Raw genomic sequence first — 20,521 nt, forward strand, 5'->3', positions numbered from 1 at the left:
GCTGATAAACTTTGAAGAATTTACAGAGAGAAATGAGAGTTCTACAGAAAATAAAACATTTTCTTTAACATTTTTTTTAAAAGAACAACTTCATGCTCATAATTTTCAGGTTTACTCTTCTGTCTTTTTTACTTTAAATGAGATAACTCTGGCAAACATGTGCTGCATGCAGGAGTATACCTTTTCATATAGAAATGGCTACTTTGGAAATAATGATAACATTCTAACTCTGGATATTGCCATAAGATAGTTATATAAATACATATAGTACATACAGTACATGTAAAATACTATTTTGCACCAATTAACAAATATGGGAGAAGAAAATATGATTTCAATTGAAAGCACAGTACATAATCCCCTTAGAAGAGGGGGTATATTTGATAGGTCCCTGGGCTTAGAATCAGAAGATTCATCTTCATGAATTTAAATCCTGCCTCAGACACTAGCTGTATGAACCTGGCCAAGTCATTAAATCCTCTTTGCCTCATTTCCTTACTAATAAGGAAATGCAAGAAAACTCCAAATTGGGTCTCATGTCTTCAGACATGACTGAAACTACTGACCAAGGAGGCTTTGTAAAGTGTAGATTGATTTAGATTTATCCTGTCTATCAATCTATCAACCTATCTTTATATATGTTTTGTAAATTTTGTATATGTTCACATATACACAGGTATACACACACACACACACACATACACACACACACACACACACACATATATATATATATATATATATATATATATATATATATATATATATATATATATATATATAAACACACAGAAATAAGAGAGTCAAAAAGCAAAAAATGTATAAAAAGAGAGGAGACTGGGTTTATCTCCCCAGTAGACAGTAGAATTTCTCCTCATCACATAGACATTAAATTTTAGCTTAACCACATATGTATTGTACTAAAACATTCATTGTTGCTAATCCAGTATTCAACACAATTTTCACTTTCTCTAGAGGTCTCCCACGTGTAAATTGTTTTTTTCTTTGTTTAATTTCTTGTACTCATGTTTGATATCTTTAATATATCGCCTCTTTATAGCTTTATAGCTTTAATGATCGCCTCTAAAACTCTTTTGGATCATAATTTTTTTTTTTTATCTATATGGTGATGATATATGGTAAGAAAAGTCTCTAATCTCCATTTTACCTAAACTAGTAAGCATAAGCATACTCATGCCCTTTTCTTGTCTTCACATTTTTTGCCTCTGCCTTTAATTATTTCCAACAAAAAGCTAAGAGCTAGTCCCTTCAACTTAGCCTATCACAGTTATAAAGTGATTGTGGTGTGATCCAGATTTCTGATCCTCCCTTACCAGAAGACATGGAAATCATCCGATTTTATTCTCAAGTATCTAAAGTACAAGCAATCTCTGAGATAACTCCATTGAAATGTTTCCTGACAACACATTAAAAAGTTACCTTACTCTGTAATCATGTGAACCCTCCAACCCTTTCCAACTTCCTCATTTCTCTCCATGGCATGCACATTTTTCCAGGTCCTTAGCTTTAAAAAAAACCTCAGTTATTTCTTTTCCTCTTGCAACCAATTAATAGCTACACACTGCTAAATCATTCTTCAAAATAACCTGTAATGTGCTGTTGTCTCCAGAAACTGCCAATCGCCCTCTGGTCTCTCGACTTCTTCTTCCTCTGGAGAGCCGCCTTAAGTCTGGCCCAGACAAGACTCCCTATCTTTTGAGCGCCACCCTCTTTTATCCTCCCAGAAAATGGGCGTGGGATAACGCAAGGGCTTCTGGGAAAAATTACTTCAACCAATAAACATGCTCCTTCTAAGCATGCAAGCTCCTCCCCAGAAATTCAAAGGGGTTGAACTCCTAGGAAAGACCAGAACTAGAGAATTGTTAAGTACCGACTTAGCCCTTAGTAAGAACCTAATATCTCATTATCTCATTAGCACTTAGTAAGAACCTAACAATAATCTTTACTATTTTCACACCTACTCCAGTTTTTCACCTTACACCCTACTGGAACAACCTCTTTTTGTCTAGGATAAACCTCTGTTCCAGTTAATTTTTGATAATGATCACAAAACGTTTTCCTAAAATAGGTTTCAATATATTATTCTACTGCCTAAGAAACGACTGGCTCCTTGATTCAAATCAAATCTACTCACATTCTTTTTTATGGAAAATAATCTGTGCCTTTTATTAGTGGCCCTCTGAAACAGCTAAATCTTAAGATTTCCATTGCTTGCATTACCATCCTTCCTCTCTCTCTCTCTCTCTCTCTCTCTCTCTCTCTCTCTCTCTCTCTCTCTCTCTGTGAATGTTTTCCCGCTTCTTCTCTGTCAATTCAAATATGACCCTATCATTACACCCTAATTATTACCTCTTTCATTACGTCTTTTCTGATTAAACACTACTAACTCTTCCATTTCCCATCTATTGGACTCTGCAGTTGTGTATAGAAGTTACACAGAAATTTGCCAAGAGTTGGCCATAACATCAACTTATGTAGGTCACATCCTCGAACTTATAGGTAAGCTGATCATGTAGTAGGGAAGGAGGCTTCTATTTCTGTAAAGTCTCTTACTTTACTGGAATACCTGGAACAGTGTGAGGTACTATGATACTTGTTGACTCAATGACAGATTAACTGAGAGGCACTTTGACACTGATTAGTTATTGAGGAGTAGAGTACAAAGCATGAGGTCCTGAAGGTTAGGACCATTAAATTCTCTTCTTGGCTGTTCACTAAACTAGCTGTGAGACCATAGGCAAGTTAGTTGACTTCTCTGAGGTGCACCTTCCCTACATCTTAAATGAATAGTTTTACTAGATTATCTCTGAAATCACTTCCAGCTCTAAAATTCCAATTCTAATTCCACCCAGGATTGCAGTGATAAGTAAATAAGCAAATCTAAAATGTAATTTTAAAAGTAACAATCAATATTGATGGTTCAAAATAACTTAATAGAAAATACCTCTGAATCCCAACGTGACTCTTCTTCCTCTTCCAATCTTAATGTTGATATTGTGGCTATAAAATATATGTAAATAACCACAAGAAAAATTGTAATATATGCTATTGAACATATTAAAACTATTTAAATATCTCTACTCATAATTGCTTCAGGAAAAATTAAATGAAAATGACAAGAGACAAAAAATCCCAGGAGACACAGTTAGATTAAGAGAGCAACATTTGGATTTAGGGCTTATGGACAAAGTAGGGTTTTTCAAAAATAGAAGTTAGGAGATAAGTGGTAATTTTATGTTTACGTTTATAGAACATATGCTATAGTTTATAGAACTTTTTTTTTCAAAAATAGACCACATTTAATAATTTATAATGGCATTTTATCAAAAGAAAAGTTTTGTAAGAATATTCTACAACTTGAGGCGAACCACATTATGGTAGATAGATGGCCAGTTTGGAATTAGACAGTCTTGGGTTTAATTTCTATTGCTGATATTTTGGTTGTTTGACCATGGGCAAGACATTGAACTTCTTAGCCCTTAGGCCACTCTGGGAGACTCTATGCTATGGAACAGTAGTAATGGATTTGACAAGTGCTCTGTCAAAACAAGCTTACTTTTTCTCTCAGCACATTTCTCTTGTAGCTGATCAGGAATATTTGGAATTTCATGAGATATTTGTTTAACAGTATCATTCTTAACTAAAACATCATTTTCCTTTGCTTCCTCTTCTGAGTCTGTTGGATATTCCTATAATTAATGAGAATGAGATGTACAATGTCCCCAGATTTATTCATAAATGCATGGCTAGCACAAATTATGTAAACCTGTCTGCCATACTGCACATGCCAGAAGGTGATGGCTCTAGCAATGAAATCATGCAAAGAATTCAATGTGTTCAATCGCTTATTTTAGACATTTAGTTTACAGAAACTCTTTTCTATAAGTATGAGTTTAGCACAGCACATATACTGATGAATGTTTTGATTATTACTTCAACAAATTCAAATAGTAATAATGGATAAAAATAATAGGATACATAGCTCTTGTTTTCAAGTTATATTAATCTAAAAGGGAAGATAAGATACCATATGACTGGAGGGAAGAGACATAACATCTTGACCATGTTGACTGAATTCTCCCCCCCCCTTTCTCTTTCCTCTTCTGTCACTTTATCTTCATAATTTTTGATTTGTCCTTCATTTTGCCTGCTTTATAATTCTTCTTCTTTCTGAGAGCTCACACATAAATTGTTTGGATCCATCAATGTTTTAACTTTGTGTAAATTTCCCTGAATTTTCTTGTGATGTGACTTCCATTTCTAGAATCCTTCTCATTTCCATGAAGAGGTTATGAGCATAAGAGAAAAGGACAGAGGATGAACACATAGGGGAAAAATATAAGAACACCACCAAATATAATTACCTTTATGTCCAGAAGAGTAGACTTCATCAGGGAAGACTGTGAAAAGCAAGCAGGTGAGGGATGGACAGCATGAGAGCAATGGGCTTGGGATGAAGACTTAGAGAAAGAATCTGTTAAATCTTTTTCATTGTCTGGCTGATTGTCTCTAAGAAAAGCTGTATCTTCTGTATTGACAGTGCGACTCCCTTCTCCTCCTATATTAAAAATGAATAAAAAATACATGAACAAATCTATCATTTTAAGGTAAGCAATAATAATATAAGAGTAGAAATTCTTCAAATAACTTACTGATTTTTGTAATTTGATGAGCAGCATTTAAAACTTTGGCTAAGTTCAATTTTGGGAGTTTCTGCCAAAAAAGTGGTAAGAATAATGAGTATCAATACTAACTTAATTTAATGTAATTTAATTTTAATTTAAAAGTTCACATTTGCTATTGTGATGTATTTAATCTGATCATGATATAGAAAATAAAACTCTTCTGGACTATTTAGTTCACCAAAACTTATACATTAACATTTTGTTTATGACAGTTGAAATTTTAGAAATTTAATATTTAATGTAAATCATTACTGATAACAAAGAATTTTATCTTAAGTCTTTCATTTTAGATTCTTTAGATGTTTTGGAATAGTAAAAAAAAAAGATAGTATGTTACTTTTTTTTAAAAAAGGGAGAGACACATCTGCGTAAAAGTCTCAAAACTGAGGAAACTAGGGAAATGTTGATGTCAGAGTTCCTTTTTCTAGGTCTGGTTGTTGGGTTCATTCATTCTATTCCTTCACCAAGAAAAAATCAAAACCTCCTGCTTGCAAGAGGCTACTATATTGAAAAGAAAGGGCATAAGAACTTTAGTCACATAAGATCCTTAATGCCTTCATTATATAAACTTCTAACTGTGTTATATTGCTTGAACTTTTTTGTGTTTTATATATGTACTTTGAAGGAGTGGACTTTATTCTGTAAAAATTATCAGGATCTAGGAAAAGCTGTTGCAGTCTAATGATGGATATTATATTCTTTACAAGCATGATGTACATCTGATGAAAAAATACATTTAAAACAGATACATTTAAAACAGAAGTCTTGTGTGTCTGTGTGTGTGTGTGTGTGTGTGTGTGTGTGTGTGTGTGTGTGTATGTGTGTATGTGTGGGTATGTTATAGATCTCTGGCAGTTTTGTAAAACTTATGGAAGATTATTCAAAAATATTTTAAGTGCATAAAATAAAAATGTAAGTTTAAATAGGAAATGAATTAAAAATCAGAAAATCACCTATTGTTAATGAGGTCACTACAAATTTATGATATATAACCTCAACCAAATCCTCACTACTTCCAGGCCTACCATGCCTCCTTTATCAATTGACTATCCTACTTTCCACGGCAGCTCTTCCATACTTTTTCATTGTCTCTCAAACCTTCCATGTTTTCCTTCTCCCCCATACTTTCTATTGATTAATTTGCTTCATATTTTACTAAAAAAATTTGAGACATCTGGCATGAGCTCCTTCATCTCTCCTCTTCCACATCTCCTATCATTCCGATGCCTTCTGCCAATATTTCCTTGATCCCTACCTTCCATGATGAAGTAGCTTTACTCCTTACCAAGGTTGAGCTTTCTACTTGTTCAGGTGCTCCTGTGCCATCCCATCTCCTCCAATAGATTTGCCTCCTCTCTCATACCAACTCATTTATTTTAAATTTCTGCAATCTACTAGATCATTCTATCTCTCTTACAAAAAATGTCCATATTGACCATGTGCTGAAAATCTTCCCTAGATTCTTCAATCCTTGCTTCAATCCCCTCTGTTCTTTGTAATACTCTAAGTCACTGCCACCACAATATATCACCTTTTTACTGCAAGCAGCCAGAAGTGTAACCTAGTAAACATTATCAAAATAGACTTTTCAAGAATGTCTAAAGAAAAGGGACTATGAGATTAGAACCCATTATTTACAAAAGAAAAAAATTGTGTCACAAACTCCAAAATATATACCAGAAATAAAAGGAAGGAAATGGATATTTGGACAAAAATAATGGTTAGAGCACTAAGGCTGTAGTCACAAAGATCTGAGTTCAATTTCTGTTTCAGAGACTTATTAACTATGTGACCCTGCACCCATCCCAATTAACAGATGTTTGCTTCAGTTTCCTCATCTGTAGAATGGTAAAACAGAGGTAACAGTACTTACCTCTGAGGTCTGTTGTGTGAATCAAATGTAATGTGCTTAGTATAGTGTCTAGCATGGGGTAAGTGCTAAATAAACATCTATTATTTATTAATTTTATATAGACCATTAATAATCCAACAGATTCACCATGAAGAAAAATGATTATCAACTCATATTTTTGTGTGTAAGTTACTCTATTAGGAGACAAAAAAAAGATGCTCTTTTCCCAAGGAGTTATAAAATATTTACACCAATAACTAAACATAAAACAGTGTGGAAAATATGTTATTAATAGTCATCAAAAGATAGAGAGCTTACTTCCATAGAAGAAGGGAGAAAGACATGGGATAAAGGAAGATTAGTCTATAATTTACAGGGTCAACAGGTAAATGATACAGAAAGACATTTTAGAAAGAAGAAACTCTTGGAGGTTCAAAAATATAAAGCATATTCAGACAATAAAATTTCTATGGTGCTTAGGATTTCTTTAGGCAAACAGTGAAAGGTAAGATCTGTAAGTAAGATTTATACCTCATACTCTACAGTATAATAAACTCTACTAATAGTAATTAATTAATTATTTTTGATGAGGCAAATGCAATTGGGTTTAAGTGAATTGCCCAAGTTCACACAGCTATTATATGTTAAGAGTCTGGGAACTCAGGTCTTCCTTATTCCAGGGCCACTCCTCTAACCACTCATCCATATAACTGTCTGTATTAATTTAAATATTTAAAATTAAAACCTGTAATAAATAGAATAAGATTTTTGATCCCCTATGCAAGATACACTTCATCAAACTGGAGTACTGGAGACAAAATCAATAGGTTTGACTATACAGAGATCTGTATATTCAATATGCAATACATACATTCATCCCTCAATATTTATGTGCTTTAACTTTTACAACTTCAAGCATTTATGTGATGTAGTTTATAACCACATGTTCACTTTCATAATAACAACTTGGATGCACAGTAGAGAAAAAAATGAAAGCTACAATGCTGCAAATTTGTGGAATAGCTGATACCTACTATGCCCTTCAATGAACTCTACACATTCCATTGCCTATGCAAATTTATTTGTCGGCACTTAAAAGTCAAGGTTCCTATTGTTATTATGTTCCCAAAACCTAGTGTAAATCCTTTGAATAAGAACATTACTTAAATATATCCCATTATAAAAAGAATATTTAATAACATAGATTAGGACACACTGAAATGAGATTTTTTTTTCTTTTAAAGACAAATTTTAAACAAACCTTACAAATCACACAACAAAGTATAATCAGTTCTAGGATAATAAGATTATATAGCTTAGAAAAAATACATATTAAACAGTTTTATTATATATATGTATACACATACACACACATATAAATATATGTAGTATAAAATATATGTAATTCACAGTGTCAGGAATACCAATACAAGCAAAAGGAAAGAGTCAAAGATAAGTGGTTCACCAGGGGGCATGTCAGAAAATTACTTCAGATAGTAGGAGGCTGTTCGGTTTGAAATAGTATGATGACTCATCTCTAGTTAAAGATTATGAACTCTTTTCCATATGTTCAATGTATAGTTGACTCTCAAGTCATTTTCTAACAATGTTACTTCCATGACAAGTGAATCTAGACTGTATCTGATACATATCTCTAAATCTAGCAAAATACCTCAAAATGAAGAAATGAACGAATTAACTTCATGAAAAATGTTCCAAATTGTCCAAGACTCAGAGAAATTTAAAAATTAACATGTTTATTATATCAGCTAGAAGGTCAAAAATTGCAAAGAGGGAAGAATTCTGGGAATATGGAGGAGTCAGTTGGTAAATTTCAAGCTCTCCAGATTTTCCCCACAAATAGAACAACTTTTTGCCTCAGATCGAACAGATTGGTGAAAAATCAAGATGACTTGGAAAAGAAAAGGGGTTCTGATATAACTCAAGATGATCTAGAAAGATCCAAGCCTGAAGAGTAATCTGTTTGAACTGCAAAGACCTCCAGGGTAGTCCCACAGAAACATCAAGTGGGGACCCATCGGCTAGCTGGGTATAGCTGGAACCATAGAGACTTTTTGTCAAATTGAAGTTTTAATCCAGAAGACAATGAAAATCACCTGATTGGGAATGCCAGGCTCTATTGTGCTGCTGAAACAAGGCCCTGGGTGAGAGACATTGGGAAAAAACTAAAAATAAAATCCATCCAAGAAAAATAAGGAGATGGGAAAAAGTAAACCAACTAGAACAGGAGGTACAGAGTCTCAAAGATGAAATTAATTGAAAATTAGAATTGGGCAAAAGGAAGCCAGTGAAGCTATGAGAAACCAAGAAACAACAAAACAGATTGTAAAGAATGAGAAAATAATGGAACAGAATGTGAAACATCATATATGAAAAAGAAAATATGGGAGTAGTTGGACTGCAGAAAGCTGTGACCAAAAAAAGGACTTGACAAAATAATGTAGGAAATAATCCAAGAATATTATCCTGGGGTGATAGAACATGAGGGGAAAGGAAAAATAGGAAAAATCCACTGAACACCACCTCAAAGAGATCATTTATAGAAAACACATGGAAATATTTCTACCAAATTTTGTAATCTCCAAATTAAAATGAAAATGTTTCAAGAAGGAAGAACAAATGATTCAAATATGCTGGAGTTATAATTAGAATTGTATAAGACTTAGTAACAGGTAAAATAAAGGATTGTACATTCTGGAATCAATCTATTCACCAAAAAAAAAAAAAAAAAAAAAAAAAAAACCTAGGCCTGGGGTGAAAAATATCATATCCAGACAAATTACCTATAATTTTGAATGAGAAATATGGATATTAAATGAACTTGCAAATTTTCAGGACTTTCTATCAGCCAAACCTGAATTTAACAGAAAATTTAATATATAAGAGCCAATATCAAAGATCACTTTTAAGAAACTCAACATAGACAAACTGTTGAATCATCAAAAAATTATTTTTTTTACATGGGAAACATAAACTATACGTCTAAGATTCACATCAACACTAGGGTAGCTCAAAAGAAAGATAGGCAGAGTTAAAGTGAAGGACAAGGTAAATCATGTTATACAAATGAGGTGTAGAATAAAAATAGGAACAGGCATTAGACCAAAGGGAAGAGGGCTCATAGTTCTGAAAACCTACTCACATTGGGAATGGGTTCAATAGGCAAACACTACATATACACTATGAAGAGTATAGCACCTTCCAAAATCTATAAAGAAATAAGGGCAGAAGGATGAGCAAATGAAGAAACAAAGGGTAAGGAATAAGACAAAGGAGGAATCCTTGAATGGGGAGGGGGAGGTTAAGTATTAGCAAGGCAAGTTATAGAGTAGAATATTAAAGAGTCAACAGGAATAGTTGTATGTATGTGGTGTGTGTGTATGTGTGGTGTATCTACATAAATATATCTTTTTTTAACTGTAGTTTGCTTTAGGGTAGGGGAGGGGATTCAAGGGGAAAAAATACGGAAAGTAAATAAGTTATACAGCAGACAACCAAAGAACAAAATACAAAGAAGTAAAAATAATGGAAATTCATGAAATATAATTTCTTCTACTAATAACGATATATATATACATATATCTATGTATATAGATATATGTATATATATATATATATACAAATATCTATATCTATAACTATCTATCTATATCTATCTATCTATCTATCTATACTTTCTTGATCTATTAATTCGTTGTTACATATTTTGAATCCTCGGAGGTTTTTCAAGGTCCATGACAATGTTCTCTTTTGTTTTGCTTTATTTTGTTTTGTATTCCTTTTGTTTTTTCTTACTCCATTTTTTACGATTTAAATTTTAAAATTAAATAAAATTTAAAAAATAAAATGCCATAGAAAAACAAACAAACAAACAAAAATAACTTCAAATAATGGGAAATCCTGTATACCACTAAGCGGACTGCACATTGATCCAGGTGTTTTAGAAAACCACATACAACACTCATAAATCTGATTGCATTACTGAGAATTCATCCTCAAAAGAGCAAAAGAAGGAAAATAGGATCTATATTGACAAAAATATGGAAGTCACCTGTGTAATCAACATTAAGGGAACATTATGGAACAAATCACAGATTTGGATCTAGAAAGCACCTTGAATATCATCTAGGAAACAAAGATTTTTAAAATGTCATTCATTTTAGAGTGGCAGTCATAAGATATGAAGCCTAGTCCTCTACTCCAAATCTAAGATTCTTTTCAGTGCATTGATAAACACAAAGGTACAAGGAAATATGGAGAGACATAGAAATATTAGCAGAAGGTAAATTTTATAAAAGTTTATTTCATTTAGTTTTTCAGAAAAAAAAAAAAAAACAACAAACAAAAAAAAATAAGCTAGCAGTGGGGAACTTGAAAGAAAACTTGAAACAGAATAAAAGCTTATATGCTTTAGAATCATTTGGGTTCATTTAACTCCATGTGGATCTTTAGTGTTAAATACTAGAGAAATTGTATACTATTGTTTGCAATTTTTTAAAATAAAGCAAAACATCCTCCAAACAGAAAAAATTAATAAAGAAACTTTACCTTTGTATCAAAATCCAGTTCATCATCTGTGCTTAGCCAAGCCTTATCAGATCCTGTATTGTCAGAGAATCTTTCAAAAAAAAATAACCCAAAATTAGTACATTTCCAGAAATCAGTCATCAACAATTGCTGTTCAGTTGTTGCTTTGCCATCAAATGATACATTACAAAGGATGTGTTAATTGATCAGGGTATTATCAATGATTCCTATTCCAAGATTTATTTTGACTAAGAAGAAAATAATGTAGAAACTATCAGTCAGTCTGTCCTCCAGAACAAGATTATTTTTAATTTTTACACTCTTCTAAAGTTGACAAATGAACACAATGGGACATTATAAAACACAGAACCAACAAAACCCTGGAAATTGTAACATGTCACTTCTCCAAGCCTTCCCTACTTGGTTCTGAGAAACTTTCACTGACTTATTTTTTCTTACCCCCCCAACTGGTTTCAGCATCTGACTTTGTGATCCCATTTGGTTTTTTTTGCTAAAGGTACCAAAATGACTTGCCATTTCTTTCCCCAGTTCATTTCACAGATGAGGAAACTGAGGCAAATAGGATTAAGTGAGACTTGCCTGGAGTCACAAGATAATAAGTATGTGATCCAGATTATAATTCATAAATATGAGTCTTCTTGATTCCAAGCCCAGGATAGCACCCACTACTTTTCCTAACTGCCCTTCAGATATGCGAGTAGGTCATACTTTCCAAAATGTATGACTCAGAAAAGTTTTAAGCATTTATCTTCCTTGCTAGATACAAATTTTACACCTGCTGTGGTAATCTGCCTTCAAAGAATTGCAACTCACTTGGGGTGGAAGGGGAGGGTAGTTGGGTCCAGAATTCAAGGAGGATGGGGTATATCACTTATGATGGACTGGTGCAGGGAACTTCCAGACAGGAAATGATGTAGATGGACAACTGTTGTGTCTGAGTTGCTGGGGGACACTTGCTGAAAATGACAAAGGATGAATCCATTCTATCTTTATTCCCATTCCCACTCCTTGTCCACTGACCCTAAGGTTCTCTTCCCAGCTCTTTAGGATCTATTAGCATCAAGACATCTTCCCCCCCCCATTTTTTTAAAGCTCTATTTCCTTGCTAGCATCCCTGATTTCCTTTTCCTTCTCCTTAAAAGTGCCCACAGATTTTTCTTGTTTTGTCTTGTTTTTTTTCTTTTTCTTCTCTTCTCAGTTGTATTCTTTCTCTTTTTTTCTTATAGTCTTCATTTTGTCTTTGTTATGTCGTCCTCCATCTTTTCAAATCCTCCTTGGACTCGGCTCCTTTTTTTCCTTTAGCTGGAATCTTTCTCCTTCAAGTCACTTCAATTTCTCCTGAAATTCAAGACTCCTGAATTTTATTAACTTTCAATCTCTATTTTCCAAGTTCTTAAGGCTTCAAAAATCATATTCGCATTTGCTTTTCCTTAAATTCAGATCTAAAAGAGGTCATTCTGTCCCCATTAATAGGAATAATGTAAATTTTGCAATATGTCCATCAGCCATAATCCCATGCAAAAGGAGATCAGTTTCCTGGGACTGTCTTGTTAGAATATCTAAGACTGACTCAATCATCAAGGCAATTTACAGGAGAATTTGTTCTTACCCAGCCCCTTTCCTACCCACTCCCTAACTCCTTGCTAATGGTGTCTTTACTCCCTAGGTCAAGTCCTTATTTCCCTCTCGCTCTTCCCTCTGATTTTAAAAAGCCATGTTACTTGAAGTATCTTGCTTTATGATTTATATGATTTAGCCCATACGCTGTTTCACATTAACAAATGCCATTGTTTGTGATTGTGATAAATATTTCGGGTGAATTTGTCACATTAGGAACTGCTCTCCCAGCCTGGTACCTTGGAGCTTTATATATGTGGTACTTCTCTTCATTCTTTGGATAAAAATAGTTAGAAAGGTACGAAATGTTCAGCTTCTTGGTATCACAGGATTCTTCCCACCAACCTCCTGACACAATCACTCCCTGTTTTCCCTCTTTTAGGTTCTCTATTTATTTTTAATTTAAAAAAATCATTTCTACTAATACTTGATTCTACTTGATCATCTAGAAAGTGGAAAGGGTTTTTTTCCCCTAGACTTTTCATCCCTTTTTGTAGTAAGACTAAGTCATTGACAGCAATAAAGAGCGCAGAATCTATAGGTCACTGAAAAATAAACATTCTGTGAAGTGGGAAAATAAGCTCACTAGAAGTGAGATACTTAGTCTTTGATCATTACTGCTAATGGCTTTTACAGTTAATGCTCTGCTACATCTGTTTGCTTTTATAGCATCTCTAGAGAAATTGTTTTTTAAAAAAGGTTTACCACTTCTTATGATACAATGCCAGTTTGCCCACATGTCTCTTAACTGGGAAAAAAATATTCCTGCTAAAGTCTCAAAGTGAAAAGTAGCTTTGTACCATAGTTGTTCACAAGAGTTTCAAGCAGAAAGTACTCACCAGACACTTTCTTCTTTTCTATTGCTTCTCTCCTTGCTGAGAATTTTCCAATACCATTTCTTGTCTTAACTTAGGATCCTGGTCCCAGTGACTAATTCCCACTCCATCTTGATAATTCCTTCAACTGAGCACTTAGATAAATTTCCACAAGTATAATATGATACATCTTTGCATTGCAGATGTGCCTCAAAAGGCTTGCTAGGAATTCATTCCAGGTGGCTACTATGTGGTGTGGCCATATGGAACATAGCGGTTCATTTTTTCATTCATTTATTAACTATTTGCTAATAGTTATATAAGGGCATTGTGGATAAGAAGTAAGAAGTGGGTAAAAATATTGTGGATTCAAATTCTTCCTTTGTCACATACTGATTTTGTAGCCCAAACAAGTCACTTAATCCTTCTGCATTCCCAGGCAACACTCAACACAGAGCAGTTGCCAATCTCATAAATAAGCATACATGCTTACACATACAGTGTGCATAAATACATATATGTATGTGTTTATATATTGGCATATTATTTGTATATTATGCGTATATACACATATATACATACATACACATAATAATGTACATATATAGATAAATGCATATACACTCGTACCAATTAGAGTTAAGTAAACCTAAATTTTTTGAAAGATAAACATGGATTAATGTGATAGTGGAAATTGGTGAAATAAAAGATATAGCTTTTGGAGTCATAAGAGTCTGCTTTGCTCTTGATTGAAAAGCTCATGGAAGACTAGTTCAAGAGGATTAATTAAAAGAAATGTAAAACTGCTATGAACCATACCTGCTTATAGAGTCTTCTACAATACCATCTTCTGCTATTATAGAAAAAATTAAAATACAATTAAAATTTGATACATAAATAGAATATGAAAAGCATACTTTTAAAAAACTTCTATAAAGCGTAATATGAAAAGCATAATTCTAAAGCCATTGTATAGTGTACTTTTTGAGCAATAACAATATGATTTAAATGGAATTGCGTCAAATAAGATAAAGTAGTATTATTATCTTTTAGTAGAACGAGGTGGGTCTTAAAGTATTGGATATCTGTCAATGATCTGGTTACATTAACTGCTTCGCACTGACAGAGCATGTTATCTCTTTCCCAAGACAGAAGGTAAATACCATTAATGGTGAATTTTCCCAAATGGAGTTACATCAGATTACCTCTAATGTCCAATTCCAAGTTTTTAAGTCCATCTTCTAATCGTTTTTTTAAAAGGGAAAATATTACTTAAAAATAAAGTTTCTAGACATTTCCCCTAAAGCATACATTTCAAAAATTATAAGGGCAAAAATAATGTGAAGAAAACAATTTGAAGACATTAGAACACTATTTTAATGTGAGTTACGGCTGTTACTAATCAGAAGAGAATAAAATACAAAAGAATTAAGAATTAAATAACTAAAATACTTACATTCAGTTCATTTAAAAATTTCAAACTATTTGAATCATGTGCTAAAAGAATTTACTATCTATTAAATGTTATGGATAAACTGTGTTTTTTTCCACCATAACCCTGAATTAACATATCAAAGTCACCAATAAAAATAACTAGTTATTTTATAGTTATTATTATATTATTATATATTATTATTTTATTATTATACTTAATATAGAAAACAAGATGTTGGTTCCAGGAATGTTAAAAAAAAAAGGACTTCTAGGGACCAGGACCAGGGCTCTAGCACACTCATTGTTCATGATAATGAGTCTGGTTCATTTTGAAAATGTAATCTATAGTAAAACTTATATGCATAGGGTTTTCTATTAGTAAAACTCAAAGGGAAAAATACTTAAGTTCAAAACAACGTAATGTGTAATTAAGCAATTCTATTATTACTATACAAACCTATCAAATAATGAATTTTATCAATTTTTTGATGAACAGAAAATAAGGTGGACCAAATAAATGTCTTATGGTAGAAGATGAATATTTGGGAGAAAGCAAATGCATTTTATAATAGCAATCATATAATTAACTTATTTATACTCCTAATTATTTTAGCCATTTTAAACCAACATTAACTCCTAATTATTTTAGCCGTTTTAAACCAACATTAATACATTTATCCATAAGCTGGAATTTGACCTTGTATGTCTATATTCTGATACCTTCCTTGAACATATCTGGGTACAGTTCTATCACCAATAAGCCATACTCTTTAATTGTACTTATATTAAATTCTGTTACAGACTATAACTTTTTCTTTGATTTCATCATGAGATCATTAATGTAATAATTTTTATTAAAATTGGATTAGGAGTTTTAAAAAATTTTATATGTAATTAGCATGATAAAAAATAATGTTAGATTTTTGATGAATAGAATTTCACTTTCCTTCCTTAAATGTCACAACAATTTTATAAAAGTAGCCAGAGATCAACCATTTTACAAATTAATAAATAAGGAAAAATGATGATCAATTTTCAACTCACAAACAATAGGATTGAAAGTGTTTTATTGGAAAAGGATTTTTTTAGGCAGCAATAAAATATAACTAAAATTATATACTGCTTTTTCTGCCATTGTAATTCCTCTATTCTTCCATAAGCTTTACATCACTCATCTCCTTCTGACAATGTAATGCCCAATTCTTAAAATGTTTTCCTCTATGCTTTCCTATAAGGAAGTCATCTAAGCTTTCTGCTTTCATCAGCATTCAAGTAGGAATCACCAGAATAACCATATTATCTTTCTCATGTGGTAATGGATAAATTATTTTAAAAATAATCATTTAAGATGAATTTATTATTGCAAATCTAGGTCATTAACTTTTCAAATGGGCCAGCTAGCAAGCTATAGTGTTAGAAACTCAACCAGAAAATGCTCTATCATTTAACTATCTGAATCAGAAGGATGTAAAGTATTCCGAGGGTCAAGTTGGAAGTGGGCGTGTATGAAAAATATTTGCAGAAAATGAAGGATCATATGCATTACCTTTCAAATCTGCTCCTCTGTTCGCTGGTTGCCCTAATTCTTTTGATTTTTTATTTTTCTTTAGTTTGTATTAAGGGAAAGCTTTATGAACACTATAAAAATTTGAAAACATTTAAAGGTGTTTCCACTTGAATAAGTGATTTACTGAGTTCCAAAAGAGAAGACTCTGCTCTTCTGCTGTTTCTTCATTCTATCAATCAATCTATATTCAATCATAAGTAATATTCATTATTTATTTCACTTTTAAGAATAAAAACATCATATTGCCAAATACAATATTTACTATTTTGTGTTAAAGAATTTTCATATGATTTGCTTAAACATGTTTAAAATAATTTGGAAATCAGAAAATTCATAGTGTAGCTTGATTCTTTTTCCTAATAAAGCAGATAATAACACAAATACGTTTTTTGTAGTTTCAGATAGTACAGTACAGAGGTAATTAAATCATTAACCAAAGATAAACCAGTTATTATTTTAAAATATAAAACGAAAATAGAAAAAACCCCAGAATATATGAATTTTAAGATTGCTCTTCATTTTTTTAAAATTAACTATTATTTGGGTTTGTCAGTTCTACCTTTTTTGTCCAGGGATGGTGCAATATCAGAAGTCTTGTCTGAACAGCTGATTTGGGGCGTACAGGGCTTCTGCTTTTCAATTTGTTCCTTCTGTTTTTCAATCTTTACCTTTGGTTTTTCAATTTTTTCCTTCTCTTTTTCAATTTGTTTCTTCTGGTCTTCAATTTGTTTGTGATATATATTTCTAAAATAAAAAGTAAAACATAATAAGAGTACATCAACCAAGATAAAAATTGCATGTAACAAGTCTTTGTGTATCTCAAATATTAGATTTTTTTTATTGTTTTAGTAAAAACTAAAGTCTGGAGAACAATACTAATCAATTTAGATGTAATACACTTGTCTTCAGAGTCACAATATTATAGAATTCTAGGCTTAGAACTGATAAAGCTTATTTGGGGGATCAACAATCATCTCTTTATTTTATCAATGAAGAACTAAATCCCAGAAAGGTTACAGTTGTCCAAGGTCACACATAGCATGAGGGGCATGATCTCACCACAGCACTCCAAGGTGAACATCCTTACCCCTGAAAACTGCTTCTCTGTGAATTCCAATGTTGACTATTAATATTTATGATTCTTTTTTGTTATCACTCATATGAAGGCATCCAAGATATGTGATTTTTCCCTAAAATTAAAACTTTAGGTCTCTTATAGTTGAGAGAGATCAGTAAAACATTAAAATAGAAACAAAGACAAAAACCACTTCTAAATGTACATTATTATTATTATTATTAAATTATATAACTCCTTGAAGATCAAATACAAAAATGTTTGTAAACATTTGAAAACCTTAAAAAATTAAAATGGCGGCTATTATTATTTCTGAAAATTCTGATCTCAGACTATGACTCTCTTATATCCCTTTTGTTTATGTCATACTGAACTTTGATAGCCTAAATTTTCCATTTGCTCAATTCCTTTTTAGTAACCTTAAATACAAAACAGATAGAGGTCTATCCTCAAGAAGTTGCCTGTTTGCCTGGTGCTATGCTGAAGCACGTGGCAGTTTTCAGAGCTGTAGTTTGCCAGGATGCTTGCCAGGCAATTATTATAATATGAAACTATGAAAGCCACATTCACTCTCAATTTTATGGAGGAAATATTCTTTTAGATGTAATGATATAAAGACATGAATTATGTTAGCACTTACACAGGATAACCATAGAGCTTAGCATACTTCTCAGCTATCCATCCATCATTATCTTGGAGAGTGTGATCAGCATTATGTTGAAGAAGAAGAGTGACCAAGCCTAAAGCTTCCATACCGACACTGACAGCAATCATAAGGGCCGTTCTAGAATACCAAAGAAGCAATTTGTTTTTAAAATTTTTAACTAGTCACATTTATCATATTTTTCTGGACATCCTTCAATAAGAGGATATCTCATATTTTCTTTACTCAATACAGACATACATACATACATATATATATATATATATATATATATATATATGTATATATATATATATATATATATATATATATATATATATATACATATATATATATATATATATATATATGTGCATCATGAGCACATGTATGTTGGGAGAGCAGTACTATGATGGTTCGAATGCAGAATTACAAATATTAATAAAAACCAGACAAAAAGATGGAAAAGACAACTTTTTTTTGTCTTCTTTCAATTTTAGTGGGGATTGTGAAATTAATCATAATGTTAAAAAAAAAAGAGAAAAAACCCCACAGTATTCCTTGTATGAAACCATTAAGCTAATTCAGCTTGTTTACTAGCCTTAAAAGTAAAGTGGAAGCCCTTTGAAAATAATTAGAAATAATCTTAGCCACTCCAATGAATTCTTACTCCAGTGTTCCATCATAATGTAGAGGTGACCACTGCTTGTCTAAAGCAAAACCAGAATAAGCTATTTTATGTCTTTCTGAAACTTTTTGAGCACGAATACAGCAATGAACTTTCATGTTTTAGGACAAACTTTTGTAAATTAAGAAGAATTAATCACCAGAAGATAGTTGATTTGAGAAAGACTATGAAGTCACAAAGGCATTTTATTAGGATTAACAGTGATAAGGGGCAGCTACATGGTGCAGTGAACCAACCCTGAAGTCAGGAGGACCTAAGTTCAAATCTTAACACTTAACATTTCTTTGCTGCATGACCCTGGGCAAGTCATTTAGACCCAATTGCCAAAAAAAAAAAAAAAAAAAAAAAAAAAAAAAAAGATTAAAGAGTGTTTAAAAGCTGAACAAGTGGAAGGAATATCCATATTGATAAAAATATAAATATTCTGAAATACTGAGCATATTGCATACTGATGCATGGGCTTTTTACCTAAGCTAGTATTGAAATGATATAATGGGAAGATTTGCTATCCCTTGACTATTTAGTGATAAGTGATAAACTGCCAATTCTATTAAAGGTTCAATTCATGTAAGGCGAATCTTCACTGGAAAAGTCATAGATTTTAAAAAGTCATTTATTGAAATATATTGATGGAATCCTAAACTCTGGTATCAGTAGTTAATATCACATGTCTAAAAAGGTTAGGGTTTTTTTTTTTTGTTGTTGTTGTTTTTTTTTTTTTTTTTTTTTTTTTTTTAGTTAACTATTCAGTTCAGCATTCAAAATTGTGGACTAAATAGTAAATCACTTTAACTCTTTCACATTTACCTCCAAACAACATAAAATAGCTCCCCAATAAAAGTGCTGTAAAAGCAGAACCATGAAAAGGATGGAATGAAACAATCTATGAGCCTTAAGAACCTTGGAAGATTGGAAGGAAAGGTCTCATTTTAATAAAAGGGACATGCAGTCCAGACAGGAAGCATCTCAGAAAACCAGCAGTAGATTCTGAGTGTCGGCTCAGAGAAGGAAGCAAAAGCCAACACCAGCATCACCCATGTACTTCAGCATAGTCAGGGGAATAGACAAACTTCGGCTCTGAGAACTGCCACATGCTTTATCATAGCCCCAAATAAACAGGTAACCTCCAGAGGACAGACTTCTGTAACTCTGGGCAAATAAGCAGACCCCAGACATATAGGTACCTAAGCAAACAAGCAGCCACTATAGTCAGACTAACACTGCTTCAGTATATCTATGGAAAAATGCAGAAACAGCCTTAAAAGAGGGCAGGCACAAACATTAGGACATTGGTTCAGTAGCAAGTTACCTGTAACAAGCCTCCCTTAGTGTCAGCCACCCCACCCCATCCATAAAGAAAAAGGAGTGTTTGCAGGCCCAGAAAGAACTTTTAGGAGAGTTCTGAAAGGAGCTTACAAAAATCATAAAAGAAAAATTGGGAAAAGAAAAGAACTTTTCGTTGGGGTTTTTTTTTGCCCATAGATGTTTTGACATTGTTGCCTTCTTATGACTTTGTGTCTTCATCTACTTAATCTAATTGTTTTACATAATTATC

At 32.5% G+C, this 20,521-nt stretch overlaps 1 protein-coding gene across 5 annotated transcripts in view; it reads right to left on the reverse strand.

Moving 5' to 3' along the window:
- Window positions 1–20,521, reverse strand: part of LOC141544668 (uncharacterized) — a 136,130-nt gene that overhangs the window by 99,727 nt on the left and 15,882 nt on the right. For all 5 annotated transcript variants that reach the window (XR_012482752.1, XM_074271070.1, XM_074271072.1 and 2 more), the window contains 8 exons: window positions 18,276–18,419; window positions 17,120–17,304; window positions 14,379–14,412; window positions 11,128–11,197; window positions 4,674–4,734; window positions 4,386–4,579; window positions 3,578–3,710; window positions 2,966–3,021 (listed from right to left, as the gene is read on the reverse strand). Coding sequence is in view for 4 of the 5 variants with exons in the window: in XM_074271070.1 (XP_074127171.1) it covers window positions 2,966–3,021; window positions 3,578–3,710; window positions 4,386–4,579; window positions 4,674–4,734; window positions 11,128–11,197; window positions 14,379–14,412; window positions 17,120–17,304; window positions 18,276–18,419 (877 nt within the window). In the remaining variant the exon portion in view is untranslated. The remainder of the gene's footprint in view (window positions 1–2,965; window positions 3,022–3,577; window positions 3,711–4,385; window positions 4,580–4,673; window positions 4,735–11,127; window positions 11,198–14,378; window positions 14,413–17,119; window positions 17,305–18,275; window positions 18,420–20,521) is intronic.

The sequence above is a fragment of the Sminthopsis crassicaudata genome, chromosome 5 (assembly GCF_048593235.1).
Source record: "Sminthopsis crassicaudata isolate SCR6 chromosome 5, ASM4859323v1, whole genome shotgun sequence".
In the NCBI taxonomy this organism is placed as follows: Eukaryota; Metazoa; Chordata; class Mammalia; order Dasyuromorphia; family Dasyuridae; genus Sminthopsis; species Sminthopsis crassicaudata.